The 20,776-nt window shown below is 41.4% G+C and overlaps 1 protein-coding gene across 5 annotated transcripts in view; it reads right to left on the bottom strand.

Annotated features, from left to right (window-relative positions):
• Positions 1–2,042: 2,042 nt before the first annotated feature.
• The window catches only part of METAP1D (methionyl aminopeptidase type 1D, mitochondrial), a 44,665-nt gene continuing 25,931 nt past the window's right edge, over positions 2,043–20,776 (bottom strand). Inside the window, exons 4-10 of one of the 5 annotated variants that reach the window (XM_057379133.1) lie at positions 17,397–17,545; positions 16,683–16,725; positions 12,801–12,964; positions 4,235–4,332; positions 3,509–3,556; positions 2,540–2,618; positions 2,043–2,405 (exon numbers count right to left, since the gene is read on the bottom strand). In XM_057379133.1, coding sequence (XP_057235116.1) covers positions 2,327–2,405; positions 2,540–2,618; positions 3,509–3,556; positions 4,235–4,332; positions 12,801–12,964; positions 16,683–16,725; positions 17,397–17,545 — 660 coding nt within the window. In that variant the 3' untranslated portion in view covers positions 2,043–2,326. Of the gene's footprint in view, positions 2,406–2,539; positions 2,619–3,140; positions 3,241–3,508; positions 3,557–4,234; positions 4,333–6,185; positions 6,326–12,800; positions 12,965–16,682; positions 16,726–17,396; positions 17,546–20,776 lie in introns of those variants that run through there. The other 4 variants (XM_057379134.1, XM_057379135.1, XM_057379136.1 and 1 more) reach the window with 4 other exon arrangements.

Genomic DNA, 20,776 nt, shown 5'->3' with positions numbered 1-20,776 from the left:
AAGAGGCAGCRGCGGTGTGTCGCACGCACACGGTCTCCCTCGGCAGCCAGCTCTGCCCTCCTGGCTGTATAAGTGACCACCCGAGGAGGGTCAGCGAGCTTGACCGGCGAGGGAACAGGGCGCCCCGGCAGCTCCGGCACCTTCGTCGACCTCAGCCTGACARCTGCAGGRAGGACAGKCCCCTCTGCGTCCGCCGGAGCTGCSGTCGTCTCCTCCGGTCGGTCGGGCACAGCCAGTCCCGGGGCGAACCACACGCCAAAACCATGCGGACCGCTTGGTGAGACTTGCTCGCACCCGTCCTCCGGAGCGGGACCGCCGCCCCTCCGTACATTACTGGTCCTGGTCAGCGCGGCCACGGGACATGCTGACCCCGCGGCAGCGATTGCCATGTCGGGGCTCCAATCGCGCCGGCCCGGCAAGACCGCCTGCGTGATGGACTTGTGCGAAACGCCGGCTGTCCCCGAACAGCCGAAACATCTCTTCAGTCTCGTTCGTCATTAGGATCACAAAAGTGCGCTATCCATGCCTCCGCCTGGCCGCCAGCTCTCGGCAGCGGCCGGTAAAACTCGCAGTCCCGCCAGAGTTACCGGCGGGACTTCAAAGCGCAGCGATTAGCAGGAGCTGCCGGCAGTCCCCCTATGACGGGCTGAGGGGAGCTCTCTGCTCCCGGCTGCCCCACTCCTGCCTCATCCCAAGGCGCGGTAAGCGCGGGACAGGAGGCAGAGTGGCAGACAATGGTGAGAAGCTTGGCACCTGTGGTACTATCCAGGGGCTCCCGGCATGGCCAAAATCCACGGGAGGCGCCTCTGGTGTGGCCCTRGGGCGCGGGGACACCCTGCTGTCCACAGTGCCCCTTGGAAGGGGCAGTGCGGCTGGGCGATGGAATGTAAGGGAACAAAATACATGYTCCTCCAGGCAATGCCGACGGTCCTTTGCACCGTTTAATCTTGAGTATCTGTAAACTTGGCTGCATCGTTTGTTTTGCAGGGTTTATGGCCTTCCATCCAAGCTCCTCTCAGGGAGGATGAGGCTGAGTGGCTGCCCCGCGGCGTTAGCCGTGTTCGGGGAGGGGGGGTCTCTGTTTTTTGAAAAGATGCTGTTAGAAACTATTAGAGTTGAGAGCTCAGTGTACTTGAGTAAAAGCAAACAGCAGAGTAAAGCTGTAAGAAAACAGCTTACTTCTGTCCAGGACCACTGAGGGAGCCAGTGCTGAGCCACTCTGGTTGCCTGAATRTACAACTGGCCAGCCCTCAGCACGGGACCACATCTGCCTGCAATGAGGGGCAAGTTATTTGTGACAAACCACACTGCTATTGCCGTGGGTCTGGAGAACTTCGGAAAGTCCTTTAATGATTTCCAAGGCTACCCCATGTTTCACAGAACCAGATCCTGCCCTGGTAGACTCCAAATACCAATGCCAGACATGTTTGGCCTGACAGGTCTGGTCGGGGTGGTCAGCAACTGGCTACACTGCAAATCAAACCCTGCACCCCTGGCAGGCCCAAGACAGGACTGCAGAGAGCACAGGGCCAAGTGAGACCTGCAGCTCATGAGGTCCATGGGTTCCAAACTCGGTGTCAGAGCTGGGGCTCATCCCCTGGACTGCAAACTCCTCTGCCTCCACAAAATGTGTGAACTGCAGAGTGCCTCTGCCTTAGCTWACATGGGCACCACAGAGCAGTGATTACCCCAAACTGGCTAATTCTTCAAGCAGGGCAATTATTGATCCCCAGAGAGGCATGCTTTGCATCTCATTTTTAATCACTTTTTGTGCTGTGTAAAAAAGGCAAGAAGGGGGGGATTGCTGCTGGGAGTGAGGCTGGGAAGACGCTGCTGCCTCTGCCTGACACTCAGGAAACTTTTTTCTATCCTAGTAGAAGTTACAACCTCAGAAGCAGCACTGTGCTAATCGCAATAAAGACAAACTGACTCCATACCTCAGCTACAAAAAGAAAATACTATCTCCGTCCTCTCAGCTGCTGAAAGATCGTACCATCTAACATCTGTTTGTCCCACATAGGATTTGAAAGAGAGGGGAGCCGCTTTCTGCCCCTAACCCCAAATGACCCACATCCTTTGCCACTTGCAGACTGTGCATGGCTGYTTCAAGAGTCACAAAAAAAGCTAAGGACTTTTATTAAATACTCACCAGATAACACACAAAGAGAACTATGACCAGAGCAAACCCCTAAAGATGCTTTTTCTGTCTCCTGGAGCAAATTACACAGCACCCACTTCCCACAGAAATCTCAGAAACCTCTTCTCTGTCTTGAGTGAAACTTGAAATCCAGAAGTGTAGCAAGTCCCTCCACTCCTTGCTCCGTCTTTAGCCTTCTTCCACCAGTTTAGTAAGGATTTCTGCTCCCTCTGAGGTAATCACAATGGTATGYTCAAATTGTGCCGATCTGAAATTCACATTTAGCAGTTATTAGGGGGCAAACACATCCATCATGGCTGAAAACTCATCTGTTTGGGTTTTTTTTGTCTGTCAGTGATGAGTTCCATGGCTTAGAAAATACCAAAMAATAAAATCGGGCACCTTTTATTGTCTACAGAAATTGCAGTCCATTTATCCTCCAGAATCTTAAATTCGGGGGATCCTTCCATTATTATTGGTTCTGCAGCARGAAAAACAAAACGCATTCTGAAGTTAGTTTCACTCCTGCACAGATTCTGAAACAAGCAAGAAAGGGGGAGGTATCCCAGCAGGTAGCTCCCCTTCCACACAAGTCTCGTCTCCCTGGGCTGGAACTCTCTTGCCACACTAAAATGAGAATTAAAAAAAAAAAAAAGACAAAATAGCAAGGTAGGACGTTGCCCATTCCTGTTTTGAAAAAGCAGGGAATTTTAATCAAGCTTTAATTAAGACCCCGTGGATAATAACCAAAGCACCAACCACATTTATAAACAACAGATAGTTTTAAATATTTGAATTTTTAAAACAGGCTTAAAATGTTCATTAAATCAGCAAAACAACAATTTTCTTATTTCCCTCTAATTGCCGCGCCATTTAGCCACACAGTGAGAAAGAGGGCTTTTCCCCCAGCAGTTCTCCACGACTGGAAGTGAGCACGATCAGTCTGCGGGGCGAGGCTTCGGCTGGTTACCGCCGCCGCAGTCCCCAAACCCAGCAGCAGCTCTGGAAGGCAGCAAATGACTAAGAGCCACCAGGCTGCTCGACTTCGGGGACGCGATCGCATCCTTCTCACCCTCCTCGAACCAAGTGTGCTGGCAGAGTCTCTGCCTTGCCAAAACCATGAATTAAATATTAGTAAAATTTATAATTAACATTCCATTTTTTAAATCTTGCAATTTGAAATTCTTTCACCCAAATTGTTCCTAATGCATTTTTTAAATGATATTTTAATCTGTTTCTTAAGGGGTCMATCTCTCATCGACATCAACCCTGTCTGCACGGCTATTTCTATAKCCCAATAAAGAAATGTTACAGATCTTGGCTGCTCCGTATGTGCTTCTTAACAGAAAACCATAGCAGAGAGTTACTAACCTATTGTGAACGCCATTCCCTCTTCCATTAACAAATCACTGTCATTGGCTACAAAAGAAAAAAAAATCGCRTTTATGCATCTTGGATTTTTGGTTTTTTTTTTCTTTTCTTTTTTAAATTTTTTTTAAAGAGAACGCAATCTTTTTTTTATTTTATTTATTTATTTATTTTATTTTATTTTATTTTTTTAAAGAGGACGCTTTGTTTAAACCCCTTTTTAGCTCGCAAACTGGGTACCCGGGACCCCGTTATGAGCCGAAGCACCCGCCGAAAGCGATCCCACCCCGGCCGCAGCRAAACCACCCACGGCGGCTCCGGCCAGGCCGGGGGCTTTAATGTTTCAGCAGAGATTTTTCTTTGCCCCGTGACAAACTTTGCCGGCGTGGCTCGGGCGCGGGCGGGATGCGGAGGCGCGGGACACGGCGGCTGCCGCCCGGACGAGGGGGAAGGCGGACTGCGGCACTCAGCTGCGCCGGCAGCTCCGTTAGYAAGCGCCTTGTCCTCAAAAATACCCGCGCGACTCTCAGAAAACGAGGCCGGGGATGCCCTCCAGCTTCCCAACCATTTAATGTCCCCACCGGCAATCCCCCGCCCCGCCGGACCGGCAGTGTGTGTGGGGGGGCTCTGTTCGCTTCACCGCCCTCTCTCTCCCCCTTCCCGGAGCCCTCACATCGCCCGGGCGGAGCGGCGCCTGGGGAGGCGGGCCTGGCCGGCGGGGCCACTTACCGTGGTGCCACACCTCGGGGTGCCCGTGRAAGTACGACCCGATGCCATGGCCGACGAAGAAGGGGCAGACCTGGAAGCCACCTTGCCCCGCCACGGAGCTGCGGGAGCAAAGAGGACCTGTCAGGGTGCGTGCCCCGACCACCACCCCCGCTAGACGGCCCCAGCCCCTGCTACCACATTGCTACCGACACTGGGTCACCACTTTGCCACCGTTCCGAAAGACAGYAGTCATTGAAGCGAGCATGGGTGAGCCATTGTTAGGTTTCAGAGTTAACATGCCCGCCAGCAGAGGCTGGTAGCTCCTGTGCCAGTCCTGCTGTCTAAAACGGCAGTGTGTTGTCCCCCTGCTCRATGGCGGGTAACCTTTTCCACAAGCATGCTGGGAACTCATTTTAAGATGCACAGCTAAAGTTGCCAAGCTGGCCACCAAGGGCCCAGCACACCACCAAACCTACCAGCTCCCTATAAGAGAAGAGCCTGTGCTGAGCTGCATACCCAAGGCCTGCACTGGGTTTCCTGCAGAAGAGGCTCCCGCTGCACATAGGGAGAGTTCAGAGCCCCACTGCTCTGCTTTCATAACACTGCAAACATTCAGTATAAAAATCCATTGAAATACCTTCATGCTAAATAACAATGTATTTCTAATGAACCTATCACCACAGAGGCAAAACCAAATCATAACAATTACAGTGTTTCAGCTCTGCCTGCAGGATCTGCCCTGCCTTTCATGGCCTGCCTCAGGGAGAAGCCATCTCTGAGAACTGCCTGCAGGACCATGGCTGGGTACTGATCCCTACCCATGCTAGGAAAGCAAATTCCCATCCCAGGTCCCCAAAACTGAAGGACCTGGAGACACATGGGGTGTCCTCTAGCTGCTGGGCCACCCCATGTCTGCAGGCTTCACTCTCAGGCTCTCCCCRTACTCCAAGCAATGCTGGAGGCAGTAGTGGATGGAGTGATTTGAGCAGCTCAGCGAGGAGGCCTGCCCATATCCAACCAGAAAAGTGCAGAGATGCACTTAGATGGAGATGCATTAGAACTGACAAGACAGTTACTCTTGCCCCTGCGTATTATCCCCACCCTATTTCTAAAATCAAACAGGAGCAAGACAGGAAGACACTGCCTGAAGAGATTTCACCTACAACATTAAACGCTTAATTTGCTTATTTGGAATGAAGGTAGGCCCTGAAGAACTTCAGGTTTGTCTGTATTTATGTCCTAGTGAATGCCCTCTCACAGTTACACTACAGATGGAAAACTTAAAAAGTTAAGAAACTCAACTAAAGGTAAAGCTCTTGCAGAAATTAAAGCATCTTAAACCTCACAGGGTAGCTTTTATTCAGGTGCAAAGTGGCCTCAGCTTGCTATACAAAGTAATCCCCTTTGCACACCAGGCTCCACAGACCCTGCAGTGCTGGCTCTAGTGCCCGTGGTCATTGTTCCAGAATTTAATGCCACTCAATTGAGGGACATGCTGCTCCACCACAGCGAAATGGCAATGTTCAGACCCTAGAGCATGTTTTAACAGGATTTGTATATTACCTTTYACTTACTCATTGCTCTGATACAAAGACTCATCATATTTCTTCATTAACTCTGGAGAAGAATGAAAATTTCAGGTTTAGCTGCCCCTAAACTCCAGAGTACTGGCAAAGGCGATTACCAATAAAGCTAGAAATTGGAGCTTCATTTGCTTGTACTCAAAGTCCAGCCTTTGTAAATCATTTTTAGATACACAGCCTTACACATAATTTATGTTGAAAAAAAATAATGAAGGATTACACAATGAGAAGTCCTACTAGAGATGGAAAATACTTTCTCCCTTGCATTTCTATCAATTCCCCATATCTGGGTCAGATACTTGGCCTGCTGGCTATGATGCTGCTGAAGGCCAAGCAAGAAGTACAGGGGATGGTGATGAGTTAGAAAGCCACAWTCCTCAGAAACATACACAAAATCCCAGCTCCCCAGTGACCAAGCCCAGAGCAATGCAGATGATGATTCCCATATGGGTGAAGTGATTCTCTGAAGAGACGGTAGTAGCCATCCATGCAATATGGGGTAAGGTTTCTGTCACCTTCTTCTGCAAGTCTTTTTGCAAAAAAAAAAAAAAATCATAAACAATCCCACTAAATGTTCGGCTTTGCTGATGTCCTTACATGGCATCCCTGACCACTGACAGARTATGGCCATTTTATGAGATGCTTTATATTACTACAGGATTTTTTCTTCCAGAAAAATCCATCCAAGACARAAATACTTTTTCTCTGCGCAGCTATTCTTCTGAGCACTACAGCTTCATACTTTCCAGGGAGCAGGGGAAGCTCCAGCTCCAGCATTCAGCTACTGCCAAGGAGGGAGGCAGTAGCAGCAGCAGCTGCATGCTGGATACCAAGTGCACAAAGCACCCGGGAACACAGAAGGCAGTGCTACGACTGTGTGTGTATGAGTATCCCATCCTCATGCAGTCAAGAAATGATTCACATTTCAATGGTGAATTCTACCACTTTCTTGCCAAACAGCTTGAAAACAACTCTGTTGGCATCAGTGCTTCAGTGGTTACTTCTGTAATCAGAATAGGGCATCCTGGAGGCATCCTAGAGCTTACAGGGTTTTGACATCTACGTTAACAGACACTGTGCCTCTCTTTCTCCCATCTTATCTACAGAGCCTTTGTATTCTTTCCATAAAATGTAACAAGGTCAACAGACCTGAAGGGACACAGAAAATGTGTGGAGAAAATAAGATGCAGGTATGAAACTCAGCCACTTTCAATCTGGTTCTAGTATTTGAATGTGGTTCAGAAGGTCCTATGAGGCATTTCTCTCCACAACTACTAGCTTTACTTTGGAGTATTTAATAAATCCTAGTGAGCTCTTATACCCTTGTGGAGTTAAAGCAAAACACACAGTTTTAATTAAAAAAGGAAAGCTGTAATCCCAGCCACAATTTGAAAAGGTAATCCTGTAAATTTACATGTTGGCTGTAACTTTGAAACAGTTYATCGAAGAGTGAATATTGGTCTTGTTTAGACTATCTGATTTCCAGGATTCCCAGACTGTGGAATCTGATTAAAAAGTCAAGATGTTGTGGAGTGYAGGATTTTTGCATACACTTACCATTTGTTGCTGATAACAGCTCAACATTTTGGTCTCACTGTCTYACTACCCAGCTCAGGACCTGGCAATGGTGACCTTTCTTTGCAGCTTTTCCATAAGACAACCCTACAAGATTGCAGCCCCAACTTCATCAGATGTTTCTTGCAGAAAGGCAGTGTAAGGTTAGGCAGCTGGAAGAGGTTGGCATGGTTGAGTTGGGCTGCCTGGCACCTGCTGTGGGAAAGGMTGTGCCAGTCAGCCAATTTCCCTTACCCATGGGGCACATCCCAGCAAATCATTTCAGAGCAAACACTGGGGCAGCAGAGGCATACCTCACAAGGCAGCATCAAGAGAAAAAGAAAAGGTTCTTCAGAATAATCGTTAAAAATACCCATTGACAACATTTATCATCATCCATATCAATTTTTTTGCATATTTGGGCAGAGGTGAATTGGGCAGGATTAAAAGCATAGTTATTGTAGTGAGCCCAGTACTTGATTTTATGTTTTGCTGCCATCTGGTCCAGTCCAGTGGCTGCGGAGTCAAGAGCAGCTGCAGTGCTGCTTTTCTTTCGCTGAAGGCAAAGCCAGGCAAAGTGTCTGCCATTGGGATGGATCYGCAGTGACTGAGCTGTAAAGGAACATCACTGAGGGCCAAGTTGTCCTCCTAAACCCATTGTCAGAGCCCGTCACATGGTGCTATCATGCTTCGGAGAATGGAGACAGGAGCAATGGGTGTCAGTTTGCCATTTGAGCATCCTCTTCCCATGTTGCCAGACAACAGTTAATTCTCTGAAAGGAGGGTAAGTGTGGAGACATGCATTGCTGTCCTGACAGCAGCCTAACAGGGAAATTGCTGCAAAGCAGGAACAGGCAGGACTGATTCTTTAGAAAGCTTTCCCTGATACTGTAGCTTCCCCTGAAAGGAGCTCTTGGGTGATAAATTCCTTCCGCTAAGAAGCTGAAAAGCAGGTTGAAAGAATTTCCTTAGGGGCTGTCCTGTGCAGATACCCTCTAGGAGCATCTAGAGGAGCATTTTATTTTCTTTTACCAAATCTTGTCACTTTTTCCTCAATGTCGGTCTGGTCTAGTATTCTTAGCACTCACTGAAGGAAAAAAAGTGCAACAATCCCATTTGCAGCATTGATAGCAACTGCTTCTATGGGCTTTATGGTGGCACAGACTGCTTTGCTACCCAGGACGAGCATCCTAGTGAACTGATTCTCAGCCAGGGATGCTTCTCCCACAGTGCCAGCTTCTCTTACCAGGGATGAAACTTTATAAAAAACAGCCCTGAAGAGCAGCATGACATGAATGGCTGAAGTTGTTAAACAAATTTGTCTTACACTTCTTGGCAGTGAACACACTCAAGAGACACTGAAACTGCTAACAGCCCTACAATAWTTGTGTTCYTAGGCAGGGATCTGGTTTTTAATTTTTTTTCTTAAATTGGAAATAATCATGTTTGTCTTAGATATATTATTAGCAAAATAATTTGMCACKGAATGGCATACTTGTTTTGKTTTTTTTWAAAGTATTGAAACCAGCATCAGTCTAAACTACATTTACATTTAATAAAAATATCTATTTTGAATAGTACCATAGTATCTACTTTGAGAAATTAAAAAATTCTGCAGCGAAAATATTCAAGTGTTTTTTATGAAGTAGTAATCCTAGACTGAGGGAATGCACAAGTTCAGGGAATTCCCTATAATGACAATAMATGTTGAGGTATAATTAGTAATATTTTTGAAAGCAAACGATTGTTTTTTGAAAGAAAGGTACATTTTAGTTTCAAACTGYAACACAAATTACTGTATTTTTCTTACAATAGTGCTGAACTTTATTTGAGGTTCTCTGTTTCTGAAAGCAGACATGATGGATTGAAATAAAAGATAATTTATTGCAATGCTTACTTTCAAGTGCAGAGAGAAGCAGTGTAATTGTAATTTACAGTAGCTGTCAAGGAAAATCTATCACAGATGACATTAAAATGACTTATTTTGCCTGAGCCACTTATTGTTTAAATGTGCATAATCTGATTGAAACAGATTTTTTTAAAAATCTGCTTTATATTATTCTAAATTAATATCAAAACATATACTTACCAGTTAAACACTTTAAACAATTTATTAATACTTTCATCAGTACTATTTTTTTGTAGGAGTGAGATTTGGTTTATTTAAAAACAACACATACAAGTTTTTTAGCTCTCTACACTCACACCTTTCATGCACCTAGACTCATTTTCTAAAAAGCATATTTCAAACTAGATTTATTTTTGCCTGAAAGAGAAATGTCAAAAAATGGTAGAAGAAAACGGACCATAGGGCACAATTCCATTTCCACAGGAAATGACCAATAGTTGTGAAATGCCTTTCCATGGAAAGAGGTTAGCAAAGACCCAAATTTTTTTAAGCAAGGTAACTCAGGAACCCAAGCAATCTTTTATTTGCAACTTGTAGCTGATGGGAGAAGGAACTGCTATCAATGAAATACTCAGTGTYAGCTACTGAGCTTCCATAACAAAGACTATGTTAGAATGTTGACTGTAAACTTACCTCTGAGACATAATTACTCTGAAACCTATTGTAGAAAGGAAATATTCTGATTATTTGTGTGTAAGATGCATTCTGCATATGACTTGAGCACTCTTAAAGAGAAACTGATGAAAGAAACCTAGATGCATTTCCATTCTGATGGACCTAAATGTTTTCAGGTGCTTGTTCTCAGGCATTTATGATCCCTAACTCTTGTGAAACTTGAGATTTTGAGGTATGCATATATGTAAGTATTACACGTCTGTCTGCAAGCAAATGTCAAATGACAAATAACCTGAAACACACAGCTTCACCAAGCCAAGGTAATCTTTCAGCAGAGGCAGTGTTAAAATAGTAAGTAGCTCTAAACAAATCAGCACATTTAAATCACCAACATGGTAAAATCTTGAGAAATAAAGTTAATGACTTGCTATTTCATATGCAGTTTTGAACAGCTACCAGCTTCAATTAATCTACTTCGCAAAGGGGATGCTGACTATATATTTGTATTTTGCAAGTAAACTGACCTCTGTACCAACACAGCAAAAATCCAATGTCACATTCAACTCTGTTCTTTTTTCTTCTTTTTTTTTTTTTTTTTTTTTTTTTTTTTTTTTTTTTTTTTTTTATTTTTTTTTTTTTTTTTTTTTTTTTTTTTTTTTTTTTTTTTTTTTTTTTAAATAAAACAGCTAGAATTAATGTAGTGAATCTGTAATGAAATGCATTATCCTGCATGGAGATTTATCAGATTTTCCAACTGAATGCCATGCTTTGCTAGCACTAGCTGGAGTTCACCTGCATGTTGGTGTGGCGTGTGGCTCTTTTTTGTAAAGAGTTAAGTTGAACACAAAAAAAGGGAACAAAGGTCAGCACCCAGCCGCCACTTGAATGTGAGATTTTTCTTTTTATTCCCCTTGATGTATACTAGGCTCTGTGTTATTAGTCTTAATGATGGAAAATTGTAGTGTTGATACAAATCTTTTTTTCAAAGTAGTAGGCGGGAGCTCCATTTGTTAGTAAGTTTTTTTGTGACTAAAAGCCATGGACAGTACATTTATGTAGCAGTAAAAGGCCTAGATGCTCTTTCCATAGCAGAGCTAATTATTCCTACTGTGACCTTACTGATCTACCCTGTTCCTAGTACATCTCATCTGCACGCCTGTTCCTCTGTGTAGATGGTGTCAGAGAATATGAAAAACCCTATAATGAAACCATTTTCATGATGGAGAAAGGCTACTGGAGTTGCACTTGCTACAAAGAGGCTCAATTATATGAGTAATTGTGATAATTTTCTACATTCATAGCCTTCAATGGGGAAAAAAGAATGAGAGCCACAAAAGAAAATTACTTTAACAAGAAAGTACAGAGAGTAAAAATGGAAGAAGAGACAAAAAGGGGGAAAAAATAACCAGAAAAAAAAGTTTAAAAAATAGATCTGGAGGGAGGAATAGCAAGACAGGGAGAACAACAGAAATGCTCAAAAAGCCTATGTGCAGCTGTGTTGCACAATTAAATTGAATTTTTTTTCTGCAGTTGATGAATGTGACTACTGCAAATGTGCCTCTGTAGTTAGCTATCATTTGTTGTTCCGTGACAGGAAAAGGATAATTACCTCTCAGAGAGAATCAAAGGCTGACATGCCCTTTAGACACAGCCATGAATGCAGAGCTCGATAGAATGCTTGAATAAGAATCCAGTGTTCTGTGCCCCCTTCTACTCAAGAATAAATTTTGTTAAAATGCAAGAGCACCACCAGTAAATTTGTTGAACCCTAGGTGTTCAAAAATATGAGGTGCATCTATCGACTCGTCCCATTTGCAAAAATAAAACTACATTTTGAATTCACTTCTATTATATTCATGGACAGTAAGATAGTGAGATATGCATTAAATTTCTTTTCCCAGTAGGGGTCTGATTCAACATTTCCTATGAAAGAACAGAAAGACACTATCCTTTTTCTCCAGGCTAGTTAGCCTATAATTTAAAACTGTCAAAAACACAATTTTATACAAAGTCTTCAATAAAAGCTTCTCAGATATAACCCAAAGAGGTTTTACTAAAGTTTGATTCAGACTCTGTTACAATATTTTTAAAGCTATAAATACATCTAACTGATATTTTGCCGTTCTCTTTTTTTCTTAAAGTATTTGAAGATTTACAAAGAAAAAAAAGCAGCATCCTTTCAAGGTGACTAAGCCTTGCAGCTTTTAAGTAATCAGAATGAATTCAATAGCTTGTTGGGACCATTAGCAGTCTGAAGAACTATTGCTTAATGAAATGTATATAATATATGTATATTTCTTTTTTTGGCAAACATTTTAAAATAATCCATAGGCACCTTCAAAAAACTAAGATGCATTTTTATTTAAAGCCATCAGCAGAAGAAGAGTCATGACTGCATTTATGTAAAGGCTAGAAGAGATGTAAAATAGGGAAAAATCTCTGAATGTCAGCTCTTTTTTTCCTGTGACGTTAGCAGACACTGCTCTTTGTAAGATCAGAAGCTCTCGAGTTAAATATTTTCGTAATTTTTAAACAAAGAGCTTATTTATGTTSGCTAATTCCTTTGTAACATTCAATGAAAACAATGCCTTCTAACTGTTTTACACTGTTAGATAAATGTGGTGTAGTGTCACACACAAATAAAAAATAAACAAAAGCCCACTGCAAATTACATCTGTTAATTTAAATCTACTTTATGAATATCTGTCCCTTTCTACAGTTATCTTTGCTGACCCTAGCGTAATTCACTTTAAAAAAAAATACCTCTTACCCAAGGAACAACATTATAGCTTGGCAGTTCACATACTGATATCAGACTGAAATGATGGTTTTGAATCATAAAACATGTCATCAGCTTTATACCAAACCACCAATAACCTTTGTCCCACTTGCCAGCCCTCCTTTTACTTGTCAATATAAGGCTTACCTGATTGTGTTTCCAATTACAGAGAAGGGAGCCCCTGGTCTGCAAGCTGCAATCGCTTCATCTCTACATTTCCTGGCAACCTCCACTAACTTTTCACCAGATTTATCCACATTGCCCACCAAAAAGGTTTCAGAAGTGTCACCATGGTAGCCATTGTAATACACCTAAGCACATGCAGAAATGTAAAGACATTTTCTCATTTTGCATCCACCAACAGATTGATTTCTTAACTAAATCCATTCTTTCTAGGAACAAGCTATATATTGCAACAGATAGGCAGGTACRTTGTATTTGTGAGACTGGAAAAGTGAAACATTGCAGAGGGAAGGAAAAAAAAACCCTGAAAGMTTGCAAGATGCCTAAGGGTTGCCAATGTTGCCAATTAAAAATTCAAGAAAAGCAGAAGCTGCGCATCAGTGCCCAGCAGTACATCAGACAGTGACCCTGCTCATCTCCAGGACATGAGGATAACTGGGCTGTTTGTGAGAAGATGGGTGGAGGCTGTGAATGAGCTGAAGGGGGCCCTGGGGTACCAACCCATCCTGGCCCCTGCCCCGGGGGTCAGGGACCTGTTTGCACCCCAGAGGGGCGGGGCATTGAGCCCCAGTGCTGGCCATGGGGAGCCTGTTGGTGGCAGGCAGGGCGATGGATGTCGCACTCAGCAGCACCCGCTGGAGCTGTGAGGGGAGAGCCACACCCTGCTACCAACACCCAGAGTAAACCCACGGAATGCATGGGCCAAATCCACCGACAGCGCTTGCAGGCTTTCTTTAATCACATTTTTAACCTACAATGTGGTATTAGCACTGGATTTTACTTCTGATTTCCAGAGATGAATTCTGAGAGAATAAATGTACTGYTGTGGCACTGAAAAATTTCATGTTCTGAAATGAAACATGCTGTTGAATTAATTACATATTGGTTTTTTTTTCTTTTCTTTTTGACATTTCATAGGTTTGAAACATTAGCTCTCCTGAAATTTTCTGTTGAGCACAAGAAACCCTAACTATGCACTATGGACCTCTGCAACACACCACTAAAATGGGTTTTGCAGCTCTGCACCATGATAGGCAGGCCCATAACTGTAAGACTGAACCAAATGTCTCTACAAAAAGACAAATTATAATGGTACATGGTTTTGTTCTTCTAAAACAATTTTTCTCCCCCAAACAGTGGGCAACTATCCTTATACAACTAATTACTCACCGAGCTTGAACCACTGAACTTTTGCCACTGGCAAGCTATTCGTGAAAAACAGACTCACATTCTTTTTGGTTGATTCCAAACGAGAAAAAAACCCGCAACCCCAAAAAAACCCATGCTACCGAGAGTTTATCCCAAGGCCAGGTTTGTCTTCAGGCTGAGATGTGAAAAAAATGCAAGCCATTAGGAACAAGGGGTGTTTTAAAGAAAGGTGAGTGCCAGCACGGGCCCAGCAGTGTTGTCACCGCACCAGCAAAGAGCAGCTGCAACCCCCTGTTCTACACCTTCCTCTGCCAGCTCAGACTACAGCAAAATCTTTATTTTTTTAATGCCCATTGGGCACGTTTTAAGCTAGATAGTTCATATTTAAACTGAACCAGTTTGTTTTTAGCTCTAGCAAGTAAAATACACAAACCCCCAACATTAAACATTATTTTCCTAGAAAACCAAACACAGATTTAAAACACAGGAGTTTAAAAATAATATTAATAATAACAACAGCAATAATATTTACTGCAGCCCATCAACTGCAACTACATATTTTTGATGTTAACAAACTACAACCACAGCAACTGTAACATACTATTTCCTTAAAATTCAGTGAAAGGACCTGGTAACAATAGGCTGGAAATTGCACTATGCTGAGGATCCAGAGATGGATAACACTATTGTCTCTACACTAAAATACATTTTCAAGTCTACATGTTTCAAGCCTATAAAATTTGTATTTCATCTATGAAATACAACCATCTTAATTGTGGCAAAATGGATTTTTTTGTTCAGATAATTTGTACAAAGTGCTAGGTATTTATACTTAACAACCTGAGAATTTTTTAATTATTTTATAGAATCTATACACAATTATAAACAATTTGTTGTGCAATATTTACTTTGATTTTTATCCTGTCCAGCTGTGAAACGTYCCAGTTCTACTCATTAAAAATAAGCTAAGAGATCAGTTAGTAATGATGTATTTTTTCCTTGGTTATTTTGCACTAAGCAATTATCATCACACAGAGCACAGTTCAGTTTTAATGATAAAAAAATCCTTACAAAAATAGTCAACAATTCCCATCCTTGCAGGAATCTTCACATTCACAGAAAAGTCAAGATTTATTTTATTTTACAAAGGTAAATTGAAAGCAAATAAATATATGTCTTCAAAAAGGCCAGTAATATTTAGTCAGACATTTGTGAAGCAGAGTGGACAAGATATGCACACTATGTTAATACAAAAATGTTCCATTTAGTTTCTCATGGAAAGTATCTGTGATGTGAGTCTCCACATTTTTTTTTCATCTAAGGTGTCATTATTATCTTGACAGATAGAATAAAAAGTAACATGAACCTTACGTATGTACAAAGAAAYAAAATTTAAATCATTAGGTGTTGCAAACTGATTTAGTCTAATAAACTGAGCAAAGTGACACCAGTTCACCAAAGTAAAAATGAAGGCCAAAAATAAAGCTTAAAAATGCTAGATTGCACTGTGTAAAGCTGATAGAATTCTACGATTAGAAAGTATGGAGATGGGAAAGAATTTTAAAAGATCAAAAAACCAAGCCAAGCCAAACCCAGTTCTGGATCACATGTGAGTATATAATGGGAAAAAGGTCATTGACTCTAATTTTAATAGAAAAAATATTTTAGAAAGCTTGAATCTCATGCTCAGAGGTAGGTCTGCTGGAGATTTCTTCACTCTGCCAGTATGAAAATAGTATCATGTTACCAAGAGTTTCTTTAATGATTTTAAAAGCTTGTTTTTATGAGATGCTACTCTCTTGTATGTGACGTATTACTGAAAAATTATGGTGGTATTCAAAAGACATCTGTGCTCATATTAGAAATAAATATTCACACTTCAGAAAAATAAAAACATGTACAGCAAAAAGAAAAAAAAACTACTGCAAGACACAATTTTTTTTTTTTTCATAAATGAAATGAGAGTTAGGTTTCCAGTTCCTGTGCTTTTTTGCTCCTAGGAAAATCCAGCCTCTGTTTATTTAAATAGCTGTAATTGATGATTCTCTGGAAATATTAAGTCACAGTTATATCACACTATTTCTGTTTCTGCTCAAAAGGTTCAGGGCTTTTATACCAGAAATGGAACACAACACTACCTTCGGGGATTTTAATAAATGTAGGGAACACTGCTAGCAAAAGAGTTGCTGTCCAAATAGACTGACATACACAGGCCAATGTAGCCTCTAATGACAGAGTAAGATAATGTCAGGCCCCACTCAAAATCAGCAGGAAGAGGAAGATCAATCTTGGCAGAGTGAAGGAAAAATGCTGGCTTTCTTCATGTTAGCTCATCTCATACATATCTATCTTCAGCTGCTGCCCAGTACTGTGGTGCTCTGCATTAACTACACAGTGGATCAATAACAATTACACCTTCTCAAAAACATGACACATAGCAGGATTGGGTTGACATTTCACTTAGGCCAACATTGATCTCAGTGCATCTGATTCCAGTCCTAAATTCAAGTCAGGCCTGGGTCTAGCTGGAATAAACACACAGTTAAAAACAAAAAAGGAAACCAGCTGCTTGTGCCTTGGCTCAGAAGTAAACAGCAGATCCATCTGTGCATCCCCCATCTCCAATCCACTATTCTTCCTGTTGCTACTAGTGATTCTAAAGTTGATCAAAGACTATTTTTTATATGAATTACTCACCGTGACATCAATGTTGATAATATCTCCATCCTGAAGAGGTCGACTGAAATATAAACAGAAAAAAAAATAATGGTGACAGACAGTTCCCAACAAAGGGAATATAAGAATAAACACCTAATGACACATACATAAAAAATCAAGGGGTAGATATTTTGTGATGGAGGAAGGCAGAGGCAAACAGAATAACCATTTTTAATGTTCAGCTCTGACTACTTAGGGAACAAGTGTAGCTGAATATAAAATAATGAGAAACAACTACCAGAAAAACATATCAACACCTGAAAAATCTACCATTATATTTATTCTTTTTCTCTCACTAGGGTTCATATTTTACTTTGTGAGTAGTTGAATGCATTGAGAATAAAAAAAAAAACCCACATAAATTCAAATATATTTATTCCTAGTCTATACTTATTTCACTGGATGAAAAAAAATCAGACTGTACTGTTTTTATTGCCACACACACTAAACTCAAAATGCAAYATGCTATTTTTCTTTAAGTGTCTGGACAAACAGGATAATATATTTTTTGTCTATTTCACATACATTTCTATAGCAGCTATCAGCATCATGTGGTAACATATTCTGCATCTGCAATGCATTTATGTATGACATTTGGTTAAGCTGAAGTGCGCTCAATATTAAATATAATTTATTAATTTCAGTTCAGTATTTTAATTCCCAGTTGCAAAATGTACATTATTGGGGAAATACCTGTCAGGAATACCATGACATACCACGTTGTTTACCGAAGTACAAACAGATTTTGGAAAACCTCCATATCCCAGAGGTGACGGATAGGCATTCTGTCTGATTATTTCATGATGAACAATGGAATCTATTTCTTCAGTTGTCATGCCAACCTAAAATATCAAACATAACATTCTGTTAAAAAAGCAAAGATAGTTTCTCATATTTRCTGAATGTGATTGCAGCCATGCTTCAATGAAATACTGGATGTTTCAAATACGCTGCTTTGATACAAAACACTATACTGTCTGATATACTTTTTTGATATATGGACTTCTTTTTGAGAGAAAAAGGTTTTAAATACAGCATGCAGTAGAAATGAGCACTCAAAGGTTCCTAGAAAACCTAAAATACTGTTTACTTCCTTTCTGTTCTTTTTTCCACATCTGCTTTCTCAAAGACATCAACTTCCCATGGCATCTTGTTTCAGTAGTTGCTACAGAAATGTCTYGTTTCAATGTTTTCAGTCCTTTAAAACACAACATTACTTTCCCTTTTAATTTCTAAAAGAAAGGCTATTAAGTCTTGTAATTGTCCAGTATATTTACTATAATGTATTTAAGCATTTAAATTATTTTTCCAGGTATTCTTCAATTTTATAAAACATTTTAATATTTAGCTTCATATTTTGAAGATATTTTACCTAAAGTTGCCATAGCCTGGATGCTTATAGTGAATCTACAAGCGCCTACCCATCCTTTTCAGAAATCTTCATTTTTACGCTTGAYGTTTTCTAGATTAATCTTTTCCTCAAGATTTTACATATTAAAAAATAATCCTCTCATAAACCATTCAACCATTTTCTGAGTATCCATGGAATAGAAAGTGCACATGCTGAAAATAACAYTATTCTCACTTTTCTTTTGGATCAACTCTATCTCTGGAATGATTAGAGATGAAATTTGAAATCTGGTAGGGAAACCACTGTCATTGAGTACTTTTGAGGGTTCCTCTGTAAACTGATTTTGATTTGAATGAGTTTTGAGCCTTTGAAGATCCTAGTTTGTACAGATACGAGTATCAGTCTTGGCACACTGAAGGAAAAATCACAGTGGCTGTGATTTTGGAGTAACACATGGAACACAGGTAGGCTGTAGTGCAGGAGACAGTCATGTACTGAAATACTGAGTGGCCACGCACAGTGAATACAGGAGAGTGCACTTTTGTTCTGTGCTGAGGATAAAACCAGATCTGTTTAATCAGCTGAATTTTGTTCAGCACAGAAATGTTGTTGGGCAGGAGGAGTGATGAACGTGGGTTCAAGACCCGGATTTGGGGTTGCTGTACATACCCCTGCTTTGCAGTAGCCATTGCAGCCTCAGCACTGGGTTGGCAGCTGCAGCCTTGGCACACTGTCTGGATTGGACCTGGCAGCCGTTGGCTCTGGATAAATACAGGTTTGTGGCTCATGCCTTTGCTCAAACACCTTCATCTTCAGCCCACAGACAAACYGAACTGCTGTGTACCCAAATGGGTACTGTCTGCTGCTGCTCTGCTCAAGCAATTTGATGTGGCTTTTGGACACTCAGCAGAGACATCTCTGGTCTCTGCATGGCTTACACCCTGTGAAAAGTTCTGCTTTTAACAGTATGTGCTTTACTTTTAAAGATACTTTTGCTAACTGGGCAAGTTTGGGGTGGCACCTACTGTGCACCCAATCCCTTATTTGGAACAGGGCAATTCAATGGTATATAATAAAATATTTTCATGTCATAGAATCTGCTGCTTTATTCCCAAATTGTAACTCAAACCCAGGAAAGCTATCATATATAATACCATATTGTAATTTGAAGTCCCACAGGCAGTAATAGTAACATCAAAACCATGCACAGTTCTAACTATATCTCTCTGTATCCATCTATTATAACACACCTTTGTCATATTAGGGGATCTTACTGCCACTAGCTGAAGYACAGGCAAGAGCCAGTTCGGAGGACTGCATGCTAGGTGGGTTCAGCAAGACAACAGGAGCAGGTGGAGGGATGGAACTCTTCAGATAAAATAAGAATGCAGAGTTTAGCTTATAGGAATAGCCTAAAACAGCTTCATTTAGTCTGGAACACAGCTCTATTCCTGAGTGAAAGGGAAGACTCAAAGAAAGGCAGGAAGCTGTTTAATTCAAAGAGCAGTATTGGCACGAAAACAGATGGGTATAAACTGATCTTGTACAGTGTCAGGCTGGAAAGCAGAAAATGCTCACTGTCAATGAGGGACGGTTTTGGAGCATCCTCCCAGTCAGAGGAGTCTTGAACAAACACTTGTGTAAAGCTGAGCTCACCATCTGTGAGCTATGACTGACCTGGGCAGTGGTCTCAGCACTGCAACTCCAAATGCTACCTCCCTTCCAGTACACAGGTCCTGGTTATGTAATTCTTATACACCATTTTATTCCAAAACATTCATGRTATGTGTATGGTATTTTGCTATTATATATGATTTGGCACATAGTATGAACTGCGTCATAAACTACACCATACTGCATGCATGTGTATTTGCATGAGAACAACCAAAGAGTAGTTGTGAAAAACTGCCCTCATTCAAAACTCACATTGCACCCTGACCCTTCAGAAACATGTATATGCCCTTAACTTTTAATGAGAAATAACTGAACATTAAAAAGTTAAACAGGCACAAAGCTATGTAAGATTAAAGCTTTAGGCAGATTTGTTACTGGCCATCCCAGCTCCAGTACTAAACCTTCMGGAAACAGTGATGATAGCTGAAAGAAAAATCCTGTTTTAAGTCAATGGCATTGACCTACAGTCCCCATCTATCTCTGCATCTCATAGCTACTCAACCCATTTCACCTTATCCAATATGCTATTACATGAAATACCAAGGCAAGGCTAAAAAAGCACTTCTTCGTCTGCAAAACCTGGTAGCAGGCTCCTCCCTCTACATTTTTTCTTGGGAGGTAGCTCAAAAAGCATACTGTAGGAACATTTCTGGAAGCCACATTCATTATCAATGCACTTTGGAAAATTGTGTAGAATTTGGGAGCTGCTTTTTCCAACAGCAGCTCTACGGATTGTGTTGGATCCCACAGGACAGCGAGGGCTGAAGGATGGACGGGAATGGAGAAGGCAGACCAAGCCATTTGGGCTTGTACACATGCAGAGCTGGAAAGGACGACAAATGAGGAAGATGGGCCACAAAATTTAAGGGAAAAACGTAGCATGGGCCTTATGAGAAACTCACATGATTTGACACAATCCAAAGAGAGGGAGATTACAAACACAGATATTACACCTGAGCCAGCAACTAAGTACTACATAGGTCCAAAATACAGAAATAATTAAACAGGCATATTGTGAACTGAATCAAAAGTTAATAAATCCTTATTT

Source organism: Malurus melanocephalus, unplaced genomic scaffold (assembly GCF_030028575.1).
Source record: "Malurus melanocephalus ecotype Western Australia unplaced genomic scaffold, MMel_1.1 scaffold_390, whole genome shotgun sequence".
NCBI classification, from domain to species: Eukaryota; Metazoa; Chordata; class Aves; order Passeriformes; family Maluridae; genus Malurus; species Malurus melanocephalus.
The sequence above is the reverse complement of the archived record's forward strand: the minus strand, read 5'-3'. Positions and strand labels throughout refer to the sequence as shown.